This window comes from Cucurbita pepo, chromosome LG03 (assembly GCF_002806865.2).
Source record: "Cucurbita pepo subsp. pepo cultivar mu-cu-16 chromosome LG03, ASM280686v2, whole genome shotgun sequence".
In the NCBI taxonomy this organism is placed as follows: domain Eukaryota; kingdom Viridiplantae; phylum Streptophyta; class Magnoliopsida; order Cucurbitales; family Cucurbitaceae; genus Cucurbita; species Cucurbita pepo.
The window spans coordinates 10,400,358-10,426,611 of record NC_036640.1 but is presented as its reverse complement, the minus strand read 5'-3'; the positions used below and the strand labels follow the sequence as shown (position 1 = coordinate 10,426,611).

The window sequence follows — 26,254 nt, the reverse complement described above, 5'->3', positions numbered from 1 at the left end:
CTTATAGGGTTACATTGAAAATCTTTCAAAAATGGAGAAAATTGTGAGAGAATAAAAGTGCAGAGAACCAATGAACAGAATCAAAGTGAGTCAGAGTCATTTAAATAAAATTGAAATTTCAGACCTGTTTGAAAACAACACAAACACAATGACAGTAAGCTACCTTCCTTATAATTTACTTGGAGAATCATCCAAAAATACCATACAAAATAACAAATTGAAGAACCAAAACTCCTAACAGAATGACTTTCACAAATGTCTAAGCTGTCCATTGATTCCTCTAAATTACATTCCCAACAAGCCTCTCTTTTTGCCCCTCCCTCATACAACTAACTTGAAGCTCAAATGACCTTTGTGACCATTTATTAAGCAGCAATGCCGACCGAGAATGTCCCCCCGCCCCCAAAAAATGAATTTTTATCAGTGTTCCCATATATCCTTCAAATGAGACAATGTGGGAATATTGGCTTCTCAACTTGGAAAACAATGGAAACACCAGAAAAGAAGTCAACGAGACACCAGATATACATAACCATCAGTGATTTTTCCCACAGCAAGAACTATCAGATTTTTCGTAAGCCTCAAGAAAGCCATCTATTCTCAAGATTGCACAGCCAACCTCTGAAGATGCTCAAAGAATACTTGAAGACTAACATCATCGGTAAATATGATATCTGACCCGGCTGCTATTTCTTGAGCATTGTTATATGTCGCTGATGGATTCAACTTCGCCAATAAGAATCTAGCCTGCTCGGAAAATCAAGATAATAGAATAACGAAGTCAATATACCACCATTGCAGACATTAGTTATAAGTGTTTGTACCCATGAATTTCTAGATTTCAATAAATAAATGTAAAAGCATAAAAACGGAGGTGGTAACTAAACAAGGGGCCTAAAATAATGACAGCAGAAGCACAAAATAACTTCTATAGCATTTGAGTATTTTTGCGTAATAATCTTTGCTGTGAATGCAAACCAAAGCTACAGATTAAGAAAATAACCTGGGAACCATGCTGATCACAGACCACCAAACGAGGTACTGGAAAACGCTCATTAATAATACTTTGCGCATCATCATGAGGAGCATGCAATAACTGTGCAAATGCCTGTAGAAAGATTGTTAGATTGATTAAATGGATGATATGGTTGATATACCCATTATATACTATCAAATGACAAAAGTTTAAGAACATAATTTTCATTTTCAAATTTATTCTCCAAAAAGAAATAAAAAAAACTAGGTAGATATAGCACAAACTTGGTGTTCTGGTTGATTTTGGTATCCCATATTACGCCACTGAGCTATTGTCATTCCATGAAATATGACAACACTGAAATAAGAATCTAGCAGGAGAATACGATCAGCTGCAATGGAAGCAACATCTAACAATGCTGGTGCAGGCAGTGAATTGAATGAGTATGATATTAGTGATGGCTGAATCATCACTGCAGCATTTGTAATGTTCTCCCTATTTAACAACATCCTAAAATATGCAGTTTCATCTGGACTGTTGTTAAAAACCTGCACATAGGATCGCAAGGATCCAGCCAAAAGAATGTAAATCATCTTTTCATTGGACCATATTGACTTGAATAACTTTAAGCACGAGATTCTAATAGATGTAAATACCTGTACAAATTGTGAACGCCGCAAATTAAACATGAACTGAGGATACAAAGAAAAGCAAGGATTCAAAGTAAAGGAAGATGGATCGTCTTTCCGATAATCACCAAACTTAGAACAGAGACGAATCAAGGATCGATCCAACCACCGAATAGCATCGAACCCCTCCTGACAAGAGTAAAATTTAACATTAAGTAACTTACAACTTTGGAGATACCAGTAGAACAAATGACCCATTGAACCAGCAAGCAACAAAACCTAGTTAGCAGAATGCAATTTCATCCTTCTTTAAGAACTCACGGAGGGAGTGCAATCAGAAGAGGCATTTAACACTTGGAAATTTAGAAGATATTCAAATTGGCAGTTGTTTAGGCTATAAAATATGAAATTATTTAAATTTGACTATCATGCTATATGTTATCTAGTAAGACTCGTCTTTGAATTTCTTTCAGTTTCTTGTTTATGGCCAGACCTCATCCTCTCAACCAAACACTTAGCTTATTGATATTATAAAGTTCCTGCTTATATCAAAATAATGATAATAATAATAATGATGATGATAATAAACAAACAAAAAGCAATCAAGAAAAGAAAATTTTAAGTCCCAGGCAGATGCAACAAAACTTGCAGTGTGGTTTCGCGAAGGACTGTAATTCCTAACTATGGTCGGTCCACTTCTCTAGTAATATTTTATCTTTAATCTCTATCTATAAGACAGAAATTTCATTTACAATAATCAGACATAAGTTTACAAAAAAATATTATTCCAACTAAAGTCAACATTAACTAATAGGTGTTTCGAGTAAGCCCCAAAGATGCCGGACTACATAAGAAATATTTTCCCAAAGGTTATACAGCTCCTTGGATTCTTCTTAGAAATTTTTTTTTGCTCTTCTCCGACCAAACCTCTCAAGTCCCACAAAATATCACTAGTGGCTTCTATTATTGTTATTACTTTTTTGGTAAGAAACCGAGCTTCAGTGAAAAAATGAAAAAATACAAAGACATACAAAAAACAAACCCAAAAAAAGGTGTCCGACCCAAACTACAAAAAACCATGCTGCCTCCCAAAACTCCTCATTGAACTTCTCAACCTTCCTAAAAATCTTATTGTTCCTCTCAAGGAAAATTCTCCACAAAACAGCAAAGAAAACTGTAGCATTATGTTAGGACACTCGATCTTCCTTGTCAAAAAAATGGGCCAACAAAGTAAGGTGTTTGCTATAACTAAGGAACATAGCATAATCCTACAAATGGTAAAGTCTAAAAGCTAAGAAAAACCATCTCAGAAAGGAACAAGAAAAGAATAAATTTGAAGTCCAATTAGACTCAAACACGGAAACTAGGGAAAAGGGTGTTACGAGGAGAATCTTCCCTGAACATTGCACTCAAACATCCCTCAGGATGGACTTCCAAGAAAAAAAATTGATTCTTGGTTTGATTTTGCTAGATTGGAGCCCTTTTTTGTAGTTTGTTTTTGGGCTCTCTCTTCCTGTCGCATGTTTGTATGCCCTTGTAATTCTTCCATTTTATCTCAATGAAACTTCGGTTTCTCTTCCCCCAAAAAAAAAATTGCAGTCAAACATCTAAGTAAAGTAGTCCCTAGGAAGATTTTCACCTTCTTTGGATATTTACCCTTCCAAAAAAGAATTCTTGGACATCTCTTTGGGCAGAGGATGAGCAGTAGCAACTTTCTCAAAATGTATTAGCAAGTTAAAGCCCATGGGGCTAAGTTTATCCTTATAATCTTTTTCATCAAAATGAAATAACTCTTATAAAAATCCGGCATAAGAACCTAGTTAACCTTAGATCTTATATACATGCAAATTCAAACAGAAAGTAATTTCATGGGCCAAGACAAAATTTCAGTTCATTGCATTCATAACTAGCACCTGAATACATCCAAGCATCACAAGTTCTGAAATGAAAAATGGGACCTCGAGTTCAATAGCTCTCATACTCTCTCAACACAGTTAAATTCACAATCATTTTCTTTGGGACAGACTTTCCAAAGATTAAACAAATTAAGCAGATTGGGGTGGCTTTTCGAAGGAAGGACAAAAAATTGTCTGATGAAATGTACAACTAAATAATGAAACATAAATTCTAAAATACCTCCATCTCCATTTTCAAGGAAGTTAGTCTTGCCACCACAACTGCAGCAGCCTCTTGGTCAAACCCTTGCACCAATTCCTGGAATCAATGCCTCAAAGATTTGAGTTTTCACCAATCATCAAGATAGAGAAAGAGAACCAAAAGAGAATTCACGTGTGTGTGTATTGGCTTTTCATGGTTAATCAAGTTAGAGAAAGAGAACAACTACAGAGAGCTTAAGTGTGTGAGTGTGTAAATCAGAAGTGAGGTTACAATGACATATTAGAAACAAAACAAAGCTTATGAACCACGATACAACCTAAAAATATTATTTTTGAGCCCACATGGACCGATAAGCATTTTTCATTAATTGAAATAGTAGAACCCACATGGACAAATTAAGGGCACCCATTGAATGTTATAAGTAGAACCACACCAATCATGACACCTCTACTCCTAAAAATGATGATAAGAAAAATCATTTCCACCAGTGTTTATCTATGAACTAATAGTATTAGTACATTTAAAATATATAATAACTAGGAAGGCCACCAATTACCTAATCACATCATCTGACTACGCATAAATAAAAAAATTCATTGCTAATTTTCAGGGTCAAATCCCCTCCAATCCATTTTTTCCCAATGCATGTCACTTTCATATACTTGAATGCATACAAAGCCAAAATTGAGATCAAATAAATAATCCTGTTCACACAGGTAATTCCCATAAACCAATTTTTCCTAGTAACTTGGGTTGATGTTTCTTCAGACATGTACACAATGGAACTCCCTTATGAAGTTTAGCATGACTAGCAGGAAAGCAAGAACTGAGATCCAAGTTCGAATATGAAAATGGGAAGCGTTCTCTGTTTCTTGTAAAAAAAAACTTCCAAAATAAAATATAGTAACATGCATATTCCTAAATGTTTTTTTTTGTTAAAACTTTTCTCCAATGAAATTTGAGTTGTTTATCCCCATTGGAAATGCTAGGTCTCAGAATAGTAAAAATAGAGTAATATTTATGCGCAGAAAAGTTTAGGACAATGTAAAATAAGAAACCTCCGCGGCAACAGCAGAGTCCATCCATCTTCTAGTGACAGTTGTAACCCGAAGCATTGACTGACCTTCAGGATCTTGATAACTGTAATCATAATAATAAATAGCAGCAACGATGTTAAACATTGCTATGACGTGCTGCGTTACAAGATGATAGTAAATCATCACAATTGATAACCTACCTGGTAAGAAACTGCAAATACAACTGTGGATTTGCGATTCCTGGATTACTTGACCTATCACTTGATGAAAGATCAAAGTACACTGTCAAACAAGTACTTTTGTCAATGCCACACATTTTCCACGAAGTAGTATTTCCCTCCCCAATAACAGTATCAGCAACAGAAGGACCTTTCTGAATATATGCACAACAAGCAATCAGTTCCATGCCGCAATCATGTAAATAGAGAACTTAATATACATAAGCAAAAGCCAACAACAGTGCATAAAGCATACAACCTTCTCCAAAGATGTGCAAGGTCCAATTATCCCCTGAATTTTGATGTCCTTCGAACAATTGATCTCAAGGGTGCCACTGAAATGTAAAGTTATGTATCAAGTGACATGAAATGATATCCACTAGGCTAATGGATGCAGAAAAAAAAAATACAAGAATTAGATGTACATGTTTCCAAACGTGAATTATACTTGTCCAAGATAGATGCAGAAGATGTAGACAAGTCAGACGCAACAGCCAAACAAACAATTCATGCAACTAAATTTATTTTTCACATTCCTTCATCTTAACAATATCCATTATTCTTCACAACTCTTACATGAGTTCCTTTTTTTTTCTTTTTTTTTTTGAGACCTAGCAAATAATTACAAAAGCCCTGGAAACCAAGGCCAAAAGAAACACAGAGAATCTAACAAAGGAACCAAACATCGCACGAAGAACTCTCTCTCGCTTTGAACCAAGACCAAAAGGTTTCTCCATGAGAACGTTGTTGCCAATCCTTGCAGTCATTCACAAGAAAAATCCATGCAAACTCAAGAAATCGTGGACCTCATACACTTTTCTACTAGGTTACTGTTAACTTATTGTCCCTTTTTCCTTCGCCCATCCATACTTTTCAGAAGATTCAAAAATTATATCCAAAGATCCAACTTACAGTCAAAGAAAGCAAGAGCTAGGTACGAAAGGTAGATTAATTGAAAATAAACATGATGATTGTAAAGCTTCATCCAATGTTAGAATAAAACAAGTACAATGACACATTATGAATGTTGAAATATGAATTTAAAGACAACACACAAATTTTTTTTACTAAACCCATGCAACGACTGCATGCCCTACAACATATGGCATCAAAAGTCAGAATGGAACTCGCCTTTTTTTAATACTTCTCTTTTGGCTCGATGAAAAATATTAAGACTAATGGCTTGCCTCTTCTAGCTTTTACCAACAAGTCAAGCCAAGGTAGTTGGCAATAACACAAAGACTAATATTTATAACTTAAAATAACATGCAAAAACTAAAACATGGGCTAAGTGAAATAGAAGAGAGCCCACAATATATTTATAATAATGCACTCACTTAAAGCAAAGACCAAGAGAGTGCTCCCCTTCCTCAAACACCCGCTTGAAAGAGTCCTTAAATACAGAATGTCCAAAACTTTCAGCTAGAACAACAAGGCCACCAGTTTTTTCTACTGCAACTTTCATTTCCGCAACACCAACCTATATGTTTAAAAATTCCAATGAATGAAGCATGATTATTGACAGCTACAAAAAAAATGCATATAAATGTAACGTTATTACAACAAAGTGATTGCATTGCCATTATTATATAAACCTAGCCAAGAATAATAGAATCTTGATGTTCAAATCGACGTCAGTTCAAAGCAAATAATTGTTATGTTATACCAGTTTTATTTCATATCGTTAAGAAGTAGTTGAATCCTGATGTTCAAACCTAATATGGAGTGATTCTATTTAGCTTCAGTTACTTTCCACCTTATGGAACGCTAGGCACAAATACTTTGTAAGATAAACTTGGGCAAACAAAATAAGATCATAAAAAATTACCTCATCAACAATTAAGTATGTTAGATTTTATCATTAGAAAGTCCATACATCAGGATATCCTTATGTTGGAAGTATTTAGCAAATAAACAGTATATCAAAATTCCTTCTGGAGCTTAGAGGTCGAGAATGCTTTTGATAAGGTGCTATATGCATAAATATCTTTTAAGAAAATATATCCGAGTTCTTGATCCATTAAATCCAAAATAACATCAAAGTCAATAAATTATAATCTAGATTTCAAATTTTTTCTACAGTATACCATGCAGAAAGAAAGATGTCAAAAATTATATATCTATAAAAGGTTCGCTAAAAAATATAACCTAAGTTTAAATAACAATTCTCACAAATGTAGAACATTAACTGAATAACAATAAATAAACATAACATCATGCAGTGAGATAGAGAAGAAAAGGACTAATTTTTGGGTCATTTGTCACCGAAATCCGAAGTCCCATATCTACAAAACTTGCCCCCCAACTGCCCAAATAACCACTTAGCCTCCTTGCATGGATCAATGTAATTTAAATATGCTAATTTAGCATGAAAATCATGACTAATATGAAAATTTGTTAGCTGTAAAACCACCTATACAATTCAAGAGATGATCTTCAACATTTAAAGCTAGTATGATTTCTTATTGCTGCATCTCATTTCTCTTGATATACTTTATGCTTTTTATACATTTTCTTTCTTCAGGGGAGGGAACATTCAACATTATTATTTGGACTGCATGATGAATAGGAAAACTTGCTCACAACAAATTCAGCAAGTGCATCTGCAGAATGCAGAAATGCTCAAGATAAAACACCCTAAATAAAAAACAAAAACAAAAACAAGCATGAAATTCAACATAAGAGAACCCAAAAGAGGATATAAAATTACCAGAATCAATTCANCCAAACCTCTGGCGTAGCTTCTAACGACCAAACGGCAAGTTCAAAATCAAGTACAATAAAAAGTTAGCAACANCAATCTAAGTTTACAGCTCCAGGTAAGAAACAAGTTAGGAGTCTAATTCCCATGTTGTTTTATACTAAGATTTCTTTTATAGAATATGAGCGACCAACCTAATGTTACTTTGTGTTGCAAATTGCTGAACTTATATTTTTAAAAGGAGATAGATCCCATTTGAGGCAGGTAAATTATATAGCAACCTGATCAAGTGCTGATGCAAAAAGATCCAAGACATGGCCTTGGCCAACCAGCTGTTTTGCAAGACTTTCATAGAATTTGACTGCTTTTTTAAAATAAGGAGCTGCATCCTTATCAAGGTCTTTATGTGAACGCACTGGATCCGATAAATCTTTTGACACAATCTGTAAATGTTGAATCCAATCAGTATATCTAGCCAAACATCAGCAATTATAAGTATGAAAGGAATGAGAACAAGGTTGATCATATTTCAATTTTCAGTTCTACAATTCAATTGTACCAGTGAAAGTTGCATCTAGAACAAAGTCCACGCAAAAGATAGTAGTTCCCTTCATAACTTACAAAATAACATGCAATCATATCTTTCATTACTTGGGTTGCATGTACAGCACAATTGATTATCGAAACAATCGTATTAGGGCAATATAATAAAGGATGACAACGCAAGTAATTACATGTGCTACTGCAACATTCGTCAAATAATTGTTTCAAAATTAAAAACCTCAATACTGCAGTTCTCTAAGAATATGATAAAGTCCAAGTGAAAGTAACCAAGTATTTTCCAACATCAAAAAAAATTACTGTATCAAAGTCAAATTAGCTGATGCTATGCCTTAAGAATAAGTGTGAATAAATCTAAAAGGAGGAAATAAAATAAAAGATAAAATAGCCAAAATGATAATATCTGCTACTTCTTGATGCAGATTCTATAAGCTCTTATACCTAAATCCACACCTTTTGTAAGCCATCTTAGTTGAGTTAAAGCAAAAGAAGCTTCTAATTGCATTGTTGGAGTCAATGAGCATGAAAGTTTGAAGTAAAGTACGCAACATATGGATCCAACTACCAACTTCCTTGCAAATAATTTTGTCACAAGCAATATGAAGCAAGAGAAAATAACCACTAACTATCTCATGGACTTGGATAAATTATCAAGCAAGTAATTGCACGAACATTAGTCTCACATGATGCTAGACATCAGCGGGAGAAAAAGGTGGAAAATAAGGATCCAATTTGGCCATAAAAAAAATTGGCCAAAAAGGTCCATATTTTTCTGTAGTAATAAATTAATTTGAACCAGTGCAGGACGATGACACAAGTTAACGGCATACGATGTCCAAAATGATACAGGGAATGTCTGCTACCAAAATAAACGGCAAGTTCAAAATCAAGTACAATAAAAAGTTAGCAACAAAGCAAAACAAATAACCAAAATGCAATTCCAAACCTCTGGCGTAGCTTCTAACGACCAAAAATCAAGTAACCTACAAAAATTATTCTAAGTATAGGGCAGGATGTGGCTCAAATCATAATATATAATTCAGGACAACAAAATCGAGGAACAAAATTCTCTTCTTTTCTTTCTTTTTTTTTTTTTTTTTTTTTTCCCCATAGTTACCGTGCCAGGTCCTTCTGTGCATGGTCCACCAACCAAAGCAATAATGCGAGCACCGGTTCCAGGCAAACAAGCTCCAAGCAAACTTGCTGCAACGCTTAACGCAACTCCGGTGCACCGAGATACCCGATTACCAGGAGACACAGGCCATTGATCCGTTTGAAGTTCATCCAACAACTAGAATTCACAAAAAATATAACCGAGTTCAAGAATTTCCCAACTCCATGTGGGATTTGACCAGAAAAAAATGAACAGAAACAGAGAACCAAATGAGACCTACCGAATTGAGGGTATATTCGCATTCAGAAGCAGGCAACAAAANGGAGGAAATAAAATAAAAGATAAAATAGCCAAAATGATAATATCTGCTACTTCTTGATGCAGATTCTATAAGCTCTTATACCTAAATCCACACCTTTTGTAAGCCATCTTAGTTGAGTTAAAGCAAAAGAAGCTTCTAATTGCATTGTTGGAGTCAATGAGCATGAAAGTTTGAAGTAAAGTACGCAACATATGGATCCAACTACCAACTTCCTTGCAAATAATTTTGTCACAAGCAATATGAAGCAAGAGAAAATAACCACTAACTATCTCATGGACTTGGATAAATTATCAAGCAAGTAATTGCACGAACATTAGTCTCACATGATGCTAGACATCAGCGGGAGAAAAAGGTGGAAAATAAGGATCCAATTTGGCCATAAAAAAAATTGGCCAAAAAGGTCCATATTTTTCTGTAGTAATAAATTAATTTGAACCAGTGCAGGACGATGACACAAGTTAACGGCATACGATGTCCAAAATGATACAGGGAATGTCTGCTACCAAAATAAACGGCAAGTTCAAAATCAAGTACAATAAAAAGTTAGCAACAAAGCAAAACAAATAACCAAAATGCAATTCCAAACCTCTGGCGTAGCTTCTAACGACCAAAAATCAAGTAACCTACAAAAATTATTCTAAGTATAGGGCAGGATGTGGCTCAAATCATAATATATAATTCAGGACAACAAAATCGAGGAACAAAATTCTCTTCTTTTCTTTCTTTTTTTTTTTTTTTTTTTTTTTCCCCATAGTTACCGTGCCAGGTCCTTCTGTGCATGGTCCACCAACCAAAGCAATAATGCGAGCACCGGTTCCAGGCAAACAAGCTCCAAGCAAACTTGCTGCAACGCTTAACGCAACTCCGGTGCACCGAGATACCCGATTACCAGGAGACACAGGCCATTGATCCGTTTGAAGTTCATCCAACAACTAGAATTCACAAAAAATATAACCGAGTTCAAGAATTTCCCAACTCCATGTGGGATTTGACCAGAAAAAAATGAACAGAAACAGAGAACCAAATGAGACCTACCGAATTGAGGGTATATTCGCATTCAGAAGCAGGCAACAAAAAACGTGCAACACCCGAATTAGGGAATCCACTTTGGACCCCCTTTTGATACGCTCCAGCGACTCTCCGCACTCCAACCCCAAGACCCAATTGCTCCAAAACCTGATCCTTAGAAACCTCCTTCGTACCCCGAAACACATACACCTTAGACATATCAGAGAATCCCAATTCATGAACCTGAACCTGAGTCCCAAACGAAACAAATCCAACAAGCGCATTATCAGGCAACAACCCGATCGCCCTTTTGAGCGCGGATTTCACAAAATCCAATTCCTCCTCGATCATACAGGTATCGAGCAAAAAAAGGAAAACCGGGGAGGGATTCGCCTGCTGAGCCGAATCTAGAGCAGGATTGGGGTGAGTGGGTTGAGGAAGAGCATATTGAACAGTGGTATACTGAGGATAAAGCTCGCCAGGAAGATGGGTCTCAGAGATCATGGCATAATGAGGAGGAAAATGGCATCGCTGAAAGCAAAAAGGGCAGATCCAAATCTTAGCGGTGAAGTCGACACGGGAAAACGGATTGAGAACGGCAGAACAAGACTTGCAACGAAGCGGCGCATAAGGAAGAGTTGGGATCTCAGGGTGAGGACGGATCGGAGCGATCGAAGCAGCGAGTGGCACAACACACTTGCTGGCCTCAACCTTGGTACGCGGCCAAACGTTCCAAGACATACGAACTCCATCAATTCCTTCGGGATCGGCGTTCGCCATTTCTGACATTGTGATGAGAGAATTGAATTGGGAATTTTTTCGTTTTCGGAATGGGGATTGGATTTTCCCGCGATTGGAGAAATTGGGTGTTGGAAAATGGGATTGGAAAGAGGGAAAAGAGAAGAGAAAAGGAGAGAAACAAGCAAATTGAGGCGACCCCCTGAGAAATTGCAGAGAAGGGGTCACCGCAGGAAGAAGAAAGAATTGGAATTGGGAAGAGGGGTTGAGGTTGAGACAGATTTGGTGGGAATGTCGAGCTCTCCTTCCCTCACCCTTCGCTCTTTTAATTACGTTAATACGCAAACCATTTATTACAAACTTCCTTTTACTTCATACTATAAGATATTCATCCATTGTTTTAAAGGTCAATGGTTCGATCGTTCATGTTATAATTTATTATCTTAAACAAACATATTTGTGTACCTGTGGTGTTTCAGTCGGTTGTATTCTCAATAGTGGATTGGGTCGTTGAGACATTTTTTTTAAATTGATTAAATTGTTCGAGCTATTAGCATATTTGTGTACATTGTCTGTCTGAGTCGATTGTATTCTAAATGGTGGGTTGGGTTAGATTGAGACATGTTTTTAGACTGATCCAATTGTTTAGGTTGTTAACATATTTGTCTACCTATAGTGTTTGAGCTGGTTGTATTTTCACCGTGGGTTGAGTTGGATTAAGACATTATAATTTATTTTTTTATGTTTTGATGGGCTCTTGTTCAGGTTATTTATTTAAATTTTTTTAATAGAAATAAAATATTAATATACTCAAATATTTAATTAAAATTTGCAACTCAATTTTTAATATATATTTAGTAATTTAATAATATAATTATGTCTCAATTTTAAATTATACGTTAACGATTCCATCAAAAAAAAATATTATTTTATGCTTTAATAGTGTATTTCTAAATTAGGTCTCAATTTCAACTTTGTTCGGAATGTTTTGTTCTCCTTGTGAAATCTCACAATTCACCCTTTCGATGCTTCGCTTGTAGATAAAAAGTGTTTCATTTTCCTCTACAATCGATGTGAGATCTCACAATCTACCCCCTTCGGGGCAAACGTCTTCATTAGCACACCGCTCGGTGCCTAGCTTTGACACCAACTGTAACACCCCAAACCCATCACTAACAGATATTGTCCGTTTTGGCCTGTTATGGATCGTCGTCAACCTCACAATTTCAAACCACATCTATTAGAAAAGAGTTTTCATACTTTTATAAAAAATGTTTGGTTCCTCTTTCAAATGAAGTGAGATATAAAATTTAAAATTTAGAGACATATTAAACACAAAACAGTTCAAAAAATAAAACCATATTTCAAACCCGAGTATAGTTTTAAGAATGAGAAATAGAATTGGAATCGAAAGTGCTATAAACATGGGTAGGATCGAAAGTCCAAGTGGGATCTAAAGTCCCACCTATCTTTACAGCACCTTTCATCCCAATTCTATTTCTGGCCAGAACCCATCTTGTTATTCTTAAATATCAAAATTTCCTCGGGTTGGTATCAGAGCCAAAACCAAACCCTAACTCAATCAATAAAGCCTTTACCGCCGCCGATCATCCATCGTGATAAGTCCAATCGAGTGATATGAATCCAACAACTGATCACTTGCAAGTACCCGAACTAACAAAAAAAAGATTCAAGTATCAAATCAAGAAAATAATGAAGTGGCAGACATTGGAAAGTGATTAGAAGACTTGCCTTTCGTAGTTGAACTAACAATTAAAACAATTTATGAATGCCTTCTTTTTTCTATTTGTATTTAACATAGACATATTTAAAGGCATGTAATATTCAATTTTGCAATGATGGTGGAATACAAAACCTTGTGTTAAAACCGGTGGTACGTTTTTTCCAAACCTTGTTTTGGGTTTGATGTTAAAAAATCGATTCATTGGATTAGTCATGATCAAACTAATTTTGGAGTGAGTCGTCTTGGTATCTAAGAGTGATCATCATAGATTCCAAGTTCGATCTAAGAGTCATTCATCTTCTAACCAGCTCATGATTGGAATCATCCGTTAAGTTAGCTTTCTTTGTGAACGTTTTGCAAGAATTCTAGGAGGACCTCTAGGTTTGCAAAATCCAGCATTGTTGGCGGTTATCATCGAGTATCACAACAACCATAACTTCCTGCTTTCAACGGCTTCCAAACCGACGTCATTGCTTCGGAATCTCAACCATTCTTAACCTATGGTTTAAAGGAAAGGATGCATTGGAAAACTAGGGTGCTGCGGTCATGCTTATAGTTCCTTCTGCGTTGTGACACGTAGCATTTTTGAAGTCCGTCTCATGGAAACGAAACGACGAGAAAATTTTGGTTCTGGAAGCATCGTGAACTCGCCAGATCGTAGAACTCTCTAGACTCTCATCGCTATCCCCCACTATAAAATTCAGTGCCTAGAAGTGCGTACTCAAGAATCGATCGCTATTGGCATTTCTCATTGTTAGTTTTCCTGCTCGAATCGCATACCCTTTTCGTCTATTTCTCACCCTCGTTGATTTCTACTCATTTTTCCCGCCATGGAGGACGATTTTGAGTTTCCATCTGCAAGCAATGTGGACGAGGAAATGGACATGCCTGAGGATGAAGCGGAGAGCCCGGTTATGAAGGTTGGCGAGGAGAAGGAGATTGGAAAGAATGGGCTGAAGAAGAAACTTGTTAAAGAAGGTGAAGGATGGGAAACTCCCGACACTGGTGATGAAGTCGAAGGTAAACTACGATTGGTCTAACTATCTGTGGCTGATGCTTGAAGTTATGTGAATTTTCGCGTTGAATGTTATCAATTCGGGGTTTGTGTTCGTTGTTATGCAGTGCATTATACGGGAACCCTTCTTGATGGGACTAAATTCGATTCCAGCCGTGACCGAGGAACGCCTTTCAAATTCAAGCTCGGGGAAGGTAATTTCTAATTTAGGTTTACGGATTGTACTTTGAAGTTTGCCGATAATTGTGACTGCACGAAATTTTTCGTTACAATTCCTGATTAGATGGTCCGTAGGTTGATCCACTGGGATATTTATTGGGATTTTGTTGCCCTCTTTGAATCCGTTGTTGTTTGTAGCTGTTCTTCCGTTTTGCTTCTGATTCAGCGGTCGTTTAGCTTATATCACGTTGGCTGTTTTCATCAGGGCAAGTGATTAAAGGATGGGATGAAGGTATCAGAACTATGAGGAAGGGTGAAAATGCAGTATTCACGATACCCCCTGGATTAGCTTATGGAGAGTCCGGTTCTCCTCCAACTATTCCACCGAATGCTACTCTTCAATTTGATGTTGAGCTGCTTTCATGGCACAGCGTCAAAGATATCTGTCAAGATGGAGGAATCCTCAAAAAGATCCTCGTCAAAGGAGATGGGTGGGATAAACCGAAGGATCTAGACGAAGTCCTGGGTGTGTTATCCATTTCGGTCCACTTTTTTTCTTTTTTCTGAACTTTCAAGTATTGTTGAACTAATCCTGTGACCTTTCCAGTTCATTACGAGGCTCGCCGTGAAGATGGTACGCTAATCTCGAAGTCTGATGGGGTTGAATTCATCGTTGAAAATGGTGGGTATTATTCATTGCCCTAAAATCCTGTTGTCCTGAATTTGAAAGGTATCTGAATTTGTTTGCTCTGCTTGTTCTTGCAGGCTACTTCTGCCCTGCTTTGGCAACAGCTGTGAAAACGATGAAGAAGGGAGAGAAAGCGTTGTTAACTGTGAGGCCTCAATGTGAGTAAATTTACATCCGGAATTCTTTCTGGGTCTTGTTCCTTGGGGCTGTGCTGATTCTTTCCTACTCTTTCATCATTGAACAGATGGGTTTGGGGAGTCCGGTAGACCTGCGGTGGGAGAAGAAGGCGTGGTGCCTCCTAATGCCACACTTCAGATAACCCTTGAATTGGTTTCTTGGAAAACTGTTATAGACATTACCAAGGATAAGAAAGTCCTGAAGAAGACTTTAAAGGAGGGAGAAGGATATGAACAACCAAATGATGGAGCAGAGGTCCAAGGTGATATTATTTTACTAATGCCTCAGTTGTTTGTCAAATGGAAATGATATCAATTGTAGTCTAAGTAGCTAACTATATTGAGCTTCTGTTCTTGCCAGTGAAACTCATCGGTAAACTAGCTGATGGGACGATCTTTGCTAAGAAGGGCGATGACGAGAAGCCTTTTGAGTTCAAAACTGATGAAGGTATTTGATCTTGGTAGGAACATGGGATTATTTGGATCATTATTGTTCTACTAACTAAGCTGTAACCTGGAATATGAACAGAACAAGTCATTGAAGGACTCGATTTGGCTGTGAAAAAAATGAAGAAGGGAGAAATTGCCATGGTGACTATCCATCCACAATATGCTTTTGGGTCTTCCGATTCATCTCAAGATCTTGCTGTGGTTCCTGCAAACTCAACTGTTCATTACGAAGTTGAGCTTGTCTCATTTGTCAAAGTATGTCTAGAAGATCCATTTGTAGCCAAGTTTCTCACGAGAAAATGCTCCCATCAATCTATCTTATACTAACCTTTTGTTGTTCTAGGAAAAAGAATCTTGGGATCTGAAAACAGCGGAAGAGAAAATAGAAGCAGCAGGGAGAAAGAAGGAAGAAGGGAACGTATTGTTCAAAGCTGGTAAATATGCCAGAGCATCAAGCAGATATGAAAAGGCTGTGCGTTACATTGAATATGATACCTCCTTCAACGATGAGGAGAAGCAACAGTGCAAGGCACTAAAGATTTTGTGCAATCTAAACAATGCTGCTTGCCAATTGAAAGTCAAGGACTACAGACAAGCAGAGAAGCTCTGTTCAAAGGTGCGCATAGTGACAGTTATATCTTAAAGATTTGACATGATAATAGGATCTACTGGTTTAATACCTTAATTTCTCGATCTACAGGTGTTGGAACTTGACAGTAGAAATGTGAAAGCTCTATACAGAAGGGCTCAAGCATATATTCAGCTCGTTGATCTTGATCTTGCTGAGCAGGATCTCAAGAAAGCCCTTGAGATTGACCCTGAAAACAGGTAGCTAATCCATGATGATATTGCTGTTTATAAGTAGCTTTTATACATTGTAAGTGAAGATCGATGCAAGCGCTGATGTGGGTGTCATTATAATGTTTATACAGACAAGTGAAGATCGAACTTCGACAGTTGAAAGAGAAAGTAAGGGAATACAACAAGAGAGATGCACAATTTTACGGCAACATCTTTGCAAAAATGAGCAAGTTGGAGTCGGGGAAGGCTGCCGTAAGTAGACTGAACAGCTCATGTCTCTGTTCCTCTCCTGTTTTGTGATGAATTCTTTTGGTTTTTTGACGAAGGGTGTTGTGCATGGCTTTGCAGAGTTCAGCAGTGAAGCAGGAGGCAGTGCCAATGACCATTGATAGCAAAGCTTAGTGGCCATGGTTGATACTCAGCTTACTCAAAACTTCATATCACTATGCATGATGAATGTTGCGTCGTCTATGGAGAATACAGCGTTGTAGTAGCTGTGTTGTTTACAGTTCTGGTGTGTAATATGTTAGTGTGTTGAAGGATGTTTGTTCATTCTCCTCTCAGAGACGGGGAGTTCATAAATAATCCTTTCATGATCAGTATACTTTAGTCTGCTTGCTTTTGACCATGATGCTGAGTCTCAGGATTTGATATCCCACTTGTTGCAACTTTTGAAGTAAATGAGTTTCTAGTTCAGGCACAAAAACATTTGATTTGACTATAAGAATGGACAAGGCTTTCAAATTCATCCATCTAAGATGTTCTTCGTTTTTTTTTTTTTTTTTTTNCTTGTTGTCGGTTCGAATGATCAACTCTCTAATTAATAGTTAGAATCAATAGGTCTTCAGATCGTTCATTTCTTATTGGATGATCCAAAAATCAAAATTCTTGATCAGTGTTGTTCACCAAATTTAACTATGTTCGTGTTTCTTAGGATAAAGTATATTATAGAGCTGTTTTTTAGTTCATTTCTTCGAAATTTTTGAATTAGTCTCGATTTTTTCTTTTTCTTTTAGCTTTTTAACAAGATATGTGTGGTTTTTTTTNTCGAAAACTTCCATATTTGGAGTCTTTTTGTCCGACATTTAAAAATCCTACAGATATAGCTGCATGTTAGGGATTATAGACTTTGTAATTATATGATATTTATGATATTGAAAATGGAATAATTAGCGAAAAAAAAATGGAATAATTAGTGAAAAAAAATGATAAAAAACTAAATGGAGAAAATAAGGTAGTTGAAACTCCGATGTGTCGGGTCGACCCGGACCCACGAAAAGCTCCAGATCCAAACCCGCAAAATTCAAAAAGGGTTTCTTCTCTCTCTCTCTCTCTCACTGTAGCTATAATATATGTTCTTTGTCATTTCAAATTTCTTCCCTCTCTCTTTCTCTCTCTATTCTTTAACGGCTAATTCTCTCTCTTCTTCCTTCTCTCTCGCTCTCTTGTCTTCGTCTTCCTCAAAATCTTCACTCTTCTTTCTTTCTCTCTGTGAAATCCGTTTTTCCTCTTCCATTTTCCCGTTTCTTTCCAATGAAGCACTTTATGCAGCCAAGAAACGCTATCTTGCGAGATACCCATGCCGTCGACCCGCCTTCTTCTTCCCCAAGCCCTAGCGGTGGAATCAAGGGTAGACCCCCTCGGAAGCCTAAATCCTCTAAGGAGAATGCTCCGCCTTCAGATCCTAACTCCATGGTTCTGGATCCCAAACCCTCGCCGGCCAAGTTGAAGAGCCCTCTCCCACCCAGACCTCCGTCTTCCAACCCACTCAAGCGGAAGCTCAGTATGGAGACCGTCCCCGAGAATTCAATCCCCGGATTGTCTGATTCTGGTGTGAAGGTACACTACGTGTTGCGATTCTGTGTGTTTTTGGTTTCATTTTTGTCCAAATTTGGGTGGAGAAGTGACAGAAGTTTCAGATGCGGTAAAGTTATGTTAGTGGATCTACTGCATTTCTGCCCAATTTAGTTAAGTAGATATGCTGCTATTCTTTGCAGCTTTAGTAAGCTATTAGAAGGGAACGACTCCGTTTCTTGTTCAGTTCGCTCATCTTTGGATGTCAGACATGCGTTGTGTTACTTAAAACCTGAATGTTGAACTGTGGTTCTTAGTGCTATGGTTTATTAGTAGGTTTGTCCTGAGAAAAGATTCTACATTATGTTTGTAGATGAGGGGGTTTGAGTGCCTGTATAAGGAGAGAGAGTGTACTCTGAATGTAGGAGGATTTGTTGCTCTAGCTCCCAAGCTCAACTTTGAGATTGGCATTGGAACTTTCTTCCCTGCATAAGTTATGTCTGCGATTTTCAGGTGGTAGTGCGCATGAGGCCGCCGTGCAAGGACAGAGATGAAGGGGATAATGTAGTACAGAAAGCTTCTGAGGATTCTTTGTCAATTAACGGACAAACGTTTACTTTTGATGCTGTTGCTGACACAGAGGCAACACAGGCATGATCTATTGTGAACTCTTGCTTGCAGCTCGTTTGATTGACATTAGACAATATGGGGTGAAAGATTAAATTTTGTTTATTCTGTTTGCAGCTTGATATCTTTCAACTTGTTGGAGAGCCTCTTGTTGAAAACTGCATGGCAGGTTTCAACAGTTCTGTATTTGCGTATGGACAAGTATGTCTGCATCTGTTCGTCCACCTTTCTGTTTCCTGCATTTTATGATGTTTATTTTACATCCTAAATGCCTATGTACTAATTGAACCAGACGGGAAGTGGAAAGACATATACCATGTGGGGTCCAGCCAATGCTTTGTCAGATGACAATTTATTAACCGAACAAAAAGGCTTAACTCCCCGTGTTTTTGAACGACTCTTTGCTCGTATAAACGAGGTGGGTTTAAAATTTTTAGTTCTTAGACTCTTGAAGGTAATTGTGCAGAACCTCACATTATTTAGTCTTTGGTGGAAATTGTAGGAACAAGTGAAGCATGCTGACAAGTTACTCAAGTATCAGTGCTACTGTTCTTTTCTCGAGGTTGGACAACAATTGTCTTCCACAGTATGATCTACATGTTTTATGTACGAATTCATTTCAATTCACTGGAAAAGCTTTGTTGCAGATTTACAATGAGCAAATCACTGATCTATTGGATCCAAATCAGAGAAACCTCCAGGTTATTGATAATGCCTAATGCCTCTCTCTCTCTCTCTAAATAATAAATAAAACAATAAAACAATAAAAAACAAAATGTTGTTCTATTTCCTGTATTATGAGAAACTTATTCGGTCTTCTGTTGAATTCATCTCACAGATTAGAGAAGATGTAAAATCTGGTGTTTATGTGGAAAATCTAACAGAGGAGTGTGTATCTACAATGGCTGACGTTATTCGGATATTAATGAAGGTTTTTACTTCCTTTTCCTGCTAGTCTGTGCACCTATGTAATGTGTGTGTGTGTGTGTCTGGGATAGTTGAAATAGAAATGTTAAGGATATTATTATATTATTTTTTGTCATGGCTAAAGATAACCTTTTCTGTATTGTTTTAATTGAACTATTGTTATTAGAATTGTTCCATCCATGAGCTCTTTACGTGACTGTATTTATAGGCTTTACACAAATTGTATTAGCAATTATTCAGATGAATTGCTAATTATTCTTGTTGCTGTGGATCATTATAACTTGGCCTCCTGTACCTTGGATTTGGAATTGGTTTGATTTTTTCCTCTTTCTACGTGACATCCACATGGTAACTAATATTGGATGTATATTAACAGCTTAAGTAGAGAGAGCATGTTAAAGAGATTACCAAATGCAGAGATCTACCGTACGAGAACTGTATTTCACTTTTTAAGTATTAGGAGTCAGGTGGTTGTAATTGTCCAAGATATCCGGATATAATTTGTATTCTACCCTTCGTATTTTGAATACCGTAATTTTCTAGGTTGGTGGGATTTGATTCAATATGCAGTAAAAATCATAAATTCAGAATTAATCATCAGGTTTTGGACCTTTTTAATTGACACTAGTTCCTATTACTTACTTAAGCATGAAAAATGGAAACCTTAATAAAGGTAAAAAAGTTTGACTTTGCGTTCTTGATTTTGGAGAGAGATAAAACTAACCTTTGGAGTGTACAATACAATAACTGGCATTTCATTTTTTTGGTTTAATTCTTTGGTGAACTTTTGCATTCTTGATTTTGGAGAGAGAGAAACCTAACCTTTGGAGTGTCATACAATCCAATAAATGGCATTTCAGTTTTTGGTTTAATTCTTTGGTGAATTGTTGTGGAGATCTTGTGACCTATACTTTTAGAGACCGTCATCTACTTCATATAGCATGAAGACGTAACTTTAAAAAAGACTTGTTATCATGATATTGTAAAAATTTTGCCCTAGAACATGGTCACCACTGTTCTTCCTTTTCATGGTCAACCTTTTTAGAATGACTTGGATACAGTTTTAAACATCATCTCTATAATATCAGAATAATTATGCAGGGTTTATCAAACAGGAGGACTGGTGCAACAAGTGTTAATTCTGAGAGTTCGCGGTCACATACTGTTTTTACGTGTGTTGTTGAATCCCGATCCAAGGTAATGCTAAAAGAAGTTGCTCGTATCCTTTAATATGGTATCATTGGATTTAAATAAAAAAATTTAGGCATTTAATTTGTAGACTGGATAATTGGTAGTCCAGTTTGTGCAGGATGGAAATGTGTGTGTGTCATGTTTTCTACATTCATGGACTGGTACTTGTAAAATTTAGGCTCACAATTATTTTCTGGTGCAGAGGATGGCAGATGGTTTAAGCAGCTTTAAAACAAGTCGAATAAATCTTGTTGATTTAGCTGGTTCTGAGAGGCAGAAGCTAACAGGTGCAGCGGGGGAACGCCTGAAGGAAGCAGGAAATATCAACAGATCACTCTCACAGCTCGGGTAACTAATGATACAGCTGCTTTTTATTGTTTTCATCTTCAGTGAGCTTACAGATCTGACAATATTTTAGTTTCATGAGAATGGGGAATCCCCTGCCTCCCCGATGGTTTGCTGAGTGATGACGTAATTCTAGATGTAGTGTGCCTTCTTTAAAGGGGAAACAATTTGTTCAGTGAATAATTGAATTCAAACTTCACTATCTTTAAATTTTCCGAAATAGTTTTTCTCATCATATTGGAGTTCTAAACTTATATGATATGGATATGACTGTTACTTGTAATCGCTGCATGCAAAAAATTTAGATGCAATGTTAAAGATGTTTAAAAATTAACAGTTAAAATAGATGTGCCATAGCTTTTTTTTTTGGGTGGGGGCAATGCATTCTAGTTTTAGCCAGATGAAGGAAAGTATTTTTGCATACAATTTTTCATGTCACTAAGGACGGTTTTCTCTACCTATCTTGTTGAGAAAGCGATTGTGGTACAGGAATCTTATTAATATTCTTGCCGAGATTTCTCAAACTGGAAAACAAAGGCACATCCCGTATAGAGACTCCAGGCTCACTTTTTTATTGCAAGAATCTCTCGGGGGAAATGCAAAATTAGCGATGGTTTGTGCCATTTCTCCATCACAGAGGTTAATATAATATTTCAGGGCTCCTCTTACATTGAAGGTGCTTTTTTCTTCTTGAAATAAAAAATTTACGTGGGTTGTTTTGCAGCTGCAAGAGTGAAAGTCTTAGCACCTTGAGGTTTGCCCAGCGTGCCAAAGCTATAAAAAACAAAGCAATTGTTAATGAAGTTATGCAAGATGATGTGAATCACTTGCGTGAAGTGATACGGCAGCTCAGGGTCAGTTTTNCATGTAAGGATTGTACATTTTAAGTCGTGAATATGACTAAACTGAGATGTTCATCAGGATGAATTACACCGACTAAAGTCAAATGGAAGTAGTTCAACTGACACAAATGGAGGTCACTCTGCAGCATGGATCCGCAGAAGTTTAAATCTACTTAAGTCTAGTATAAATCATCCTATCAGCTTACCTCATGTGGATGATGATGGTGATGAAGACATGGAAATTGACGAGGAAGCTGTTGAGAAGCTCTGTGATCAACTAGACAAACAAAATGCAGCCTCACAGGCTAGTGAAGGAAAGGAAGCTGAAACTGTTAAATCAGTTTCCTCAATTGCCTTAAAAGGAAATGAGTTAACTAAGTTTGAGCCGTGTGCATCTGGAAGTGAATGTCAAAAAGAAATTTCTGATGAAATTGATGTAAATATGGAAGAGGAAACATCCGCACAAGATGAGGTTATGACTGTTGGTTCAATAGAAGAACCTGTTTATGATACCCCAGTATGTTCTATCGACTTGCGGAACCATCATAGCCTTGAAGCACAAAGTCAAATGGCAGCAGACTCACCTGACCAAATCCTCATAGGTGAGCCCTCGGACAATAGTGTTATGAGCTCTTCAATGGAGAGAGTGAAAAATGGAGAACTAAAAACTTCAGAAGATGTCCCCTTGTTTCCATCCTCTGAACCTCTCAGTGGATTTCAGGCTACTGAGTGCAAATTAGATACACTCAACAATTCATCAAATGGGATTCTTAGTTGTGTTTCTCCTCCAGGCCTCAGCATAGTTCCTTGTAATGTGTCCCCAATTCTCAAATCCCCTACTCCAAGCGTTTCACCTAGAATTAGCGAAAGCAGAAAAAGCTTGAGGACTTCAACGATGTTGTCTGCTTCGCAGAAAGATCTTCAGGTAGAGACTAAGCTGGGCTTAGATCATCTGCAAAAATCATTTGAAAAGTCCTTAAAAAGGAGCTCCGCTAATGCATTATCTCTGTTGTCTACTCAGAGTAAGAATACTGCTGTAACAACAGAACAATTGGCTGCAAGCATTCGCAACGGGCTTGAAATTATTGATAGTTGTCGTCAGAGTTCAGCATTGAGAAGGTCTTCATTCAGATTTTCATATAAACCTGCAGAAAAGGTTAATGTGCCAATAAACAAAATTGATGTTGGCGTGCAAACATCTCGCGATGATGAGGCTACTGGTGAAAGTCTTGTTATGTGCACTAGTTGCAAAATTAGAAAGCAGCTGGAGGAGGATAGAGAGGAGGATAGAGAGGAGAATGGCAGTTCAGAGCTACAATTAGTACCTGTGGATGGTACAGACTCTGCCGAGAAATCCAGGATGCGAGTTCCTAAAGTATGTCAAGTTGAAATTCTATTTTTTCCCTGCTGTTTAGTGTTTATGTAAGCTAAATACTTCTTGTTCTTCTGCAGGCAGTTGAGAAAGTTCTTGCGGGGGCTATAAGAAGAGAAATGGCACTTGAAGAGTACTGCAACAAGCAAGCATTTGATATTAGTCAACTCAACCGTTTGGTATGCTCCTTCAGGATTTGCCTGTATTTAAATCCCCCTGTACCTGCTTACCAGTCTCTTTGATTTAGCTTGACTTTGCTTGGCCACTTTTCACAGTTACAACAGTACAAGCATGAGAGAGAATGCAATGCTGTGCTTGGGCAAGCCAGAGAGGACAAAATTCTTCGCCTTGAGAGCCTCATGGATGGTGTTTTACCAACTGAGGAGTTCATGGAGGAGGAGCTTTTGTCCCTCACACATGAGCATAAGGTCCGAGTTTTTCTATCTAGAGATATTTCCCCTGAGATTACTTCATCTCTAACTTTAGTATGTACAGGTTTTGAAGGATAAATATGAGAATCATCCTGAAGTCCTACAGACACGAATGGAGTTGAAAAAAGTTCAAGATGAATTGCAAAGTTATAGGAATTTCTATGATTTGGGCGAGAGAGAAGTGCTAATGGAGGAGATTCAGGATTTAAGAAGTCAGCTGCAATATTACATTGATTCACCCTCCGCGTCTTCACGAAAGCAAAACTCTCTTTTACAATTGACTTATTCTGAGCCAAGCAGTGCTCCACTTCTTGGTGCAATTCCGGAATCAACGGAAGAGAGTGTCGAGGAGAAACTTGAACAGGAGAGAGCTCGTTGGACTGAGGCAGAGAGCAGATGGATCTCTCTTTCGGAAGAACTCAGAAGTGAACTTGAAGCGAGCAGGTTGCTAGCAGAAAAAAGAAAACGAGAGTTTGAAGCTGAGAAGAAATGTGCTGAAGAGCTGGAGGAAGCTATGCGAATGGCTATGGCAGGGCATGCACGGTTGCTAGAACAGTATGCAGACTTGGAAGAAAAGCACATGCAACTGCTTTTAAGACACAGAAAGATACAGGATGGAATTGGGGATGTAAAAAAGGCAGCTGCTAGAGCAGGAGTGAAGGGATCAGAGTCCAAGTTCATAAATGCTCTTGCTGCTGAAATTTCAGCACTTAAAGTTGAAAGAGAGCGAGAGAAGCGCTATCTACGAGATGAGAACAAGGGACTTCAAGCTCAATTGAGAGACACTGCTGAAGCTGTGCAGGCTGCAGGTGAATTGCTTGTGCGACTCAAAGAAGCAGAAGAGGGAGTTGCTGCTGCTCAGGTCAGTTAAAAAGTGATATAGATTGTTTTGCATCTCATGATTGTTATCACTTATCAGTTTGCATTCTTTAATTCCATATTATGTAAACTCAGGTGTGCCAGGCCTCGTTCTCAAGTCAATTGATGTTATAAAAGAAAAATTTAGTGGAAAAGTTGATACTATTTTCTTTTTAGTAACACTAAGGTCGCTCAACTTAGCGTTGAACAAAAACTTACATAATGATTTTTGTATATATTCTTAAGTGTTCCAGGCCTCTTTTTGAAGTTGTTGGTGCAAAAATGAAACTTTTAAGGAAAAGGTTTCTTAAGCATCGTTCAACTGGTTATAAGACATATATCATCAAGTTCACATTTGATACTTATAGGTTGCTAGCAGAAAAAAGAAACCTTTTCCTTAAATATTTTAGTAGATTGCTGCGAGTACTTATACCATTAATCTTTTGACCTACGCATCACTTGATCCAAAATCTCTTGATAGTCTCGAATCAGAAGTTTATTTGTTTGCAAGACACACACACACACACATAAATATATGTATGTATCCTGTTTAGCTGATATTGCATTATTCTAGTAGATTGTTGTGAGTACCATTAATTTATGGATGGCCACACATTGTAATCCTGCTTTTCTCATGCAACTGGAACTTTAGAAACAAATGTTGAACATCTCTTTTATAGTTGATTGTAGAAAAGATATGTTTCTGGTATATCTTCTCCATTTTTTCTGCATCATTTAGAGAGCCTGCATTAAACGCAAATGGGGATGTATGCCTGATTTTATAGTTCCTTATAATAAGTAGGCATCAACTAAATTTTGTTAAGTGTTGGTCTAACTGCTTTTGATAATATCCGCAGAGACGAACAATTGAAGCCGAGCAAGAAGCCGAGAAGGCCTACAAACAGATTGATAAATTGAAGAAAAAACATGAAAAGGAGATAGCCACACTCAATGCTCTCATGGCAGATTCTCGTTTACCAAAGGAAGCTATAATAGGACCTGCTTACGAAGATGAAACTAGCAAAGCTAAATATGACATGGACGAATCCCATGATCAGCGCTGGAGAGAGGAATTTGAGCCATTCTACAATGGCGAAGATGGTGAGCTACTACCTAAACTCTCAGAACCCTCCTGGTTCTCTGGATATGATAGATGCAACATATAGGATGCAAATATTATGGTAGTGGAACCATTTACATGTCACCCGTAAATTCTCCATTATGTATAGTTGTCCAACCTAACACTCACTCAGTTGGTGTTCGCAGTAGCTATATTACTACTGATTATGAGGAGAACTACATGCATGCTAGTTCCCCTTTATTGTTTGTATTCAAATACAAATTCTGGAAGTTTCATAAGAATGAAATGGTTGTAGAATTCTTTCATTCGTCTCTCTCACATACCCCCCCCC

At 37.3% G+C, this 26,254-nt stretch overlaps 3 protein-coding genes across 5 annotated transcripts; 2 read left to right on the top strand and 1 right to left on the bottom strand.

Moving 5' to 3' along the window:
* Positions 1 to 93: 93 nt before the first annotated feature.
* LOC111791435 (protein transport protein SEC23-like) lies at positions 94 to 11,755 on the bottom strand. Its single transcript, XM_023672778.1, has 12 exons — positions 10,712 to 11,755; positions 10,435 to 10,608; positions 7,961 to 8,122; positions 6,316 to 6,458; positions 5,238 to 5,313; positions 4,961 to 5,133; positions 4,782 to 4,863; positions 3,742 to 3,819; positions 1,633 to 1,794; positions 1,261 to 1,524; positions 1,004 to 1,108; positions 94 to 747 (listed from the first exon to the last, which is right to left on the bottom strand). Exons 1-12 carry the CDS (start codon positions 11,471 to 11,473, stop codon positions 601 to 603), a joined length of 2,328 nt encoding a protein of 775 aa, XP_023528546.1. The 5' UTR covers positions 11,474 to 11,755; the 3' UTR covers positions 94 to 600.
* A 2,007-nt stretch (positions 11,756 to 13,762) lies between these two features.
* LOC111791433 (peptidyl-prolyl cis-trans isomerase FKBP62-like) lies at positions 13,763 to 17,206 on the top strand. Of its 2 annotated transcripts, none has more exons than XM_023672770.1 (12): positions 13,763 to 14,186; positions 14,289 to 14,375; positions 14,606 to 14,866; positions 14,948 to 15,022; positions 15,106 to 15,186; positions 15,273 to 15,467; positions 15,566 to 15,652; positions 15,734 to 15,909; positions 15,998 to 16,270; positions 16,355 to 16,482; positions 16,587 to 16,707; positions 16,782 to 17,206. In XM_023672770.1, the coding sequence occupies exons 1-12, from the start codon at positions 13,997 to 13,999 to the stop codon at positions 16,842 to 16,844; spliced, it is 1,737 nt and encodes a 578-aa protein (XP_023528538.1). In that variant the 5' UTR covers positions 13,763 to 13,996; the 3' UTR covers positions 16,845 to 17,206. The 2 variants fall into 2 exon arrangements, with proteins under 2 accessions (XP_023528538.1, XP_023528539.1); XM_023672771.1 differs by having other exon boundaries at positions 13,764 to 14,186; positions 16,804 to 17,206.
* Positions 17,207 to 17,903: 697 nt separating this feature from the next.
* On the top strand, positions 17,904 to 26,228 carry LOC111791432 (kinesin-like protein KIN-12B). 2 transcript variants are annotated; one of them, XM_023672769.1, is made up of 17 exons: positions 17,904 to 18,294; positions 18,763 to 18,900; positions 18,994 to 19,077; positions 19,169 to 19,294; positions 19,379 to 19,438; positions 19,524 to 19,577; positions 19,715 to 19,807; positions 20,905 to 21,000; positions 21,197 to 21,342; positions 21,829 to 21,978; positions 22,064 to 22,193; positions 22,261 to 23,106; positions 23,203 to 23,556; positions 23,634 to 23,732; positions 23,829 to 23,981; positions 24,049 to 24,846; positions 25,700 to 26,228. In XM_023672769.1, exons 1-17 carry the CDS (start codon positions 17,989 to 17,991, stop codon positions 26,006 to 26,008), a joined length of 3,942 nt encoding a protein of 1,313 aa, XP_023528537.1. In that variant the 5' UTR covers positions 17,904 to 17,988; the 3' UTR covers positions 26,009 to 26,228. The 2 variants fall into 2 exon arrangements, with proteins under 2 accessions (XP_023528537.1, XP_023528536.1); XM_023672768.1 differs by having other exon boundaries at positions 22,261 to 23,556.
* The last annotated feature ends 26 nt before the right edge of the window (positions 26,229 to 26,254 follow it).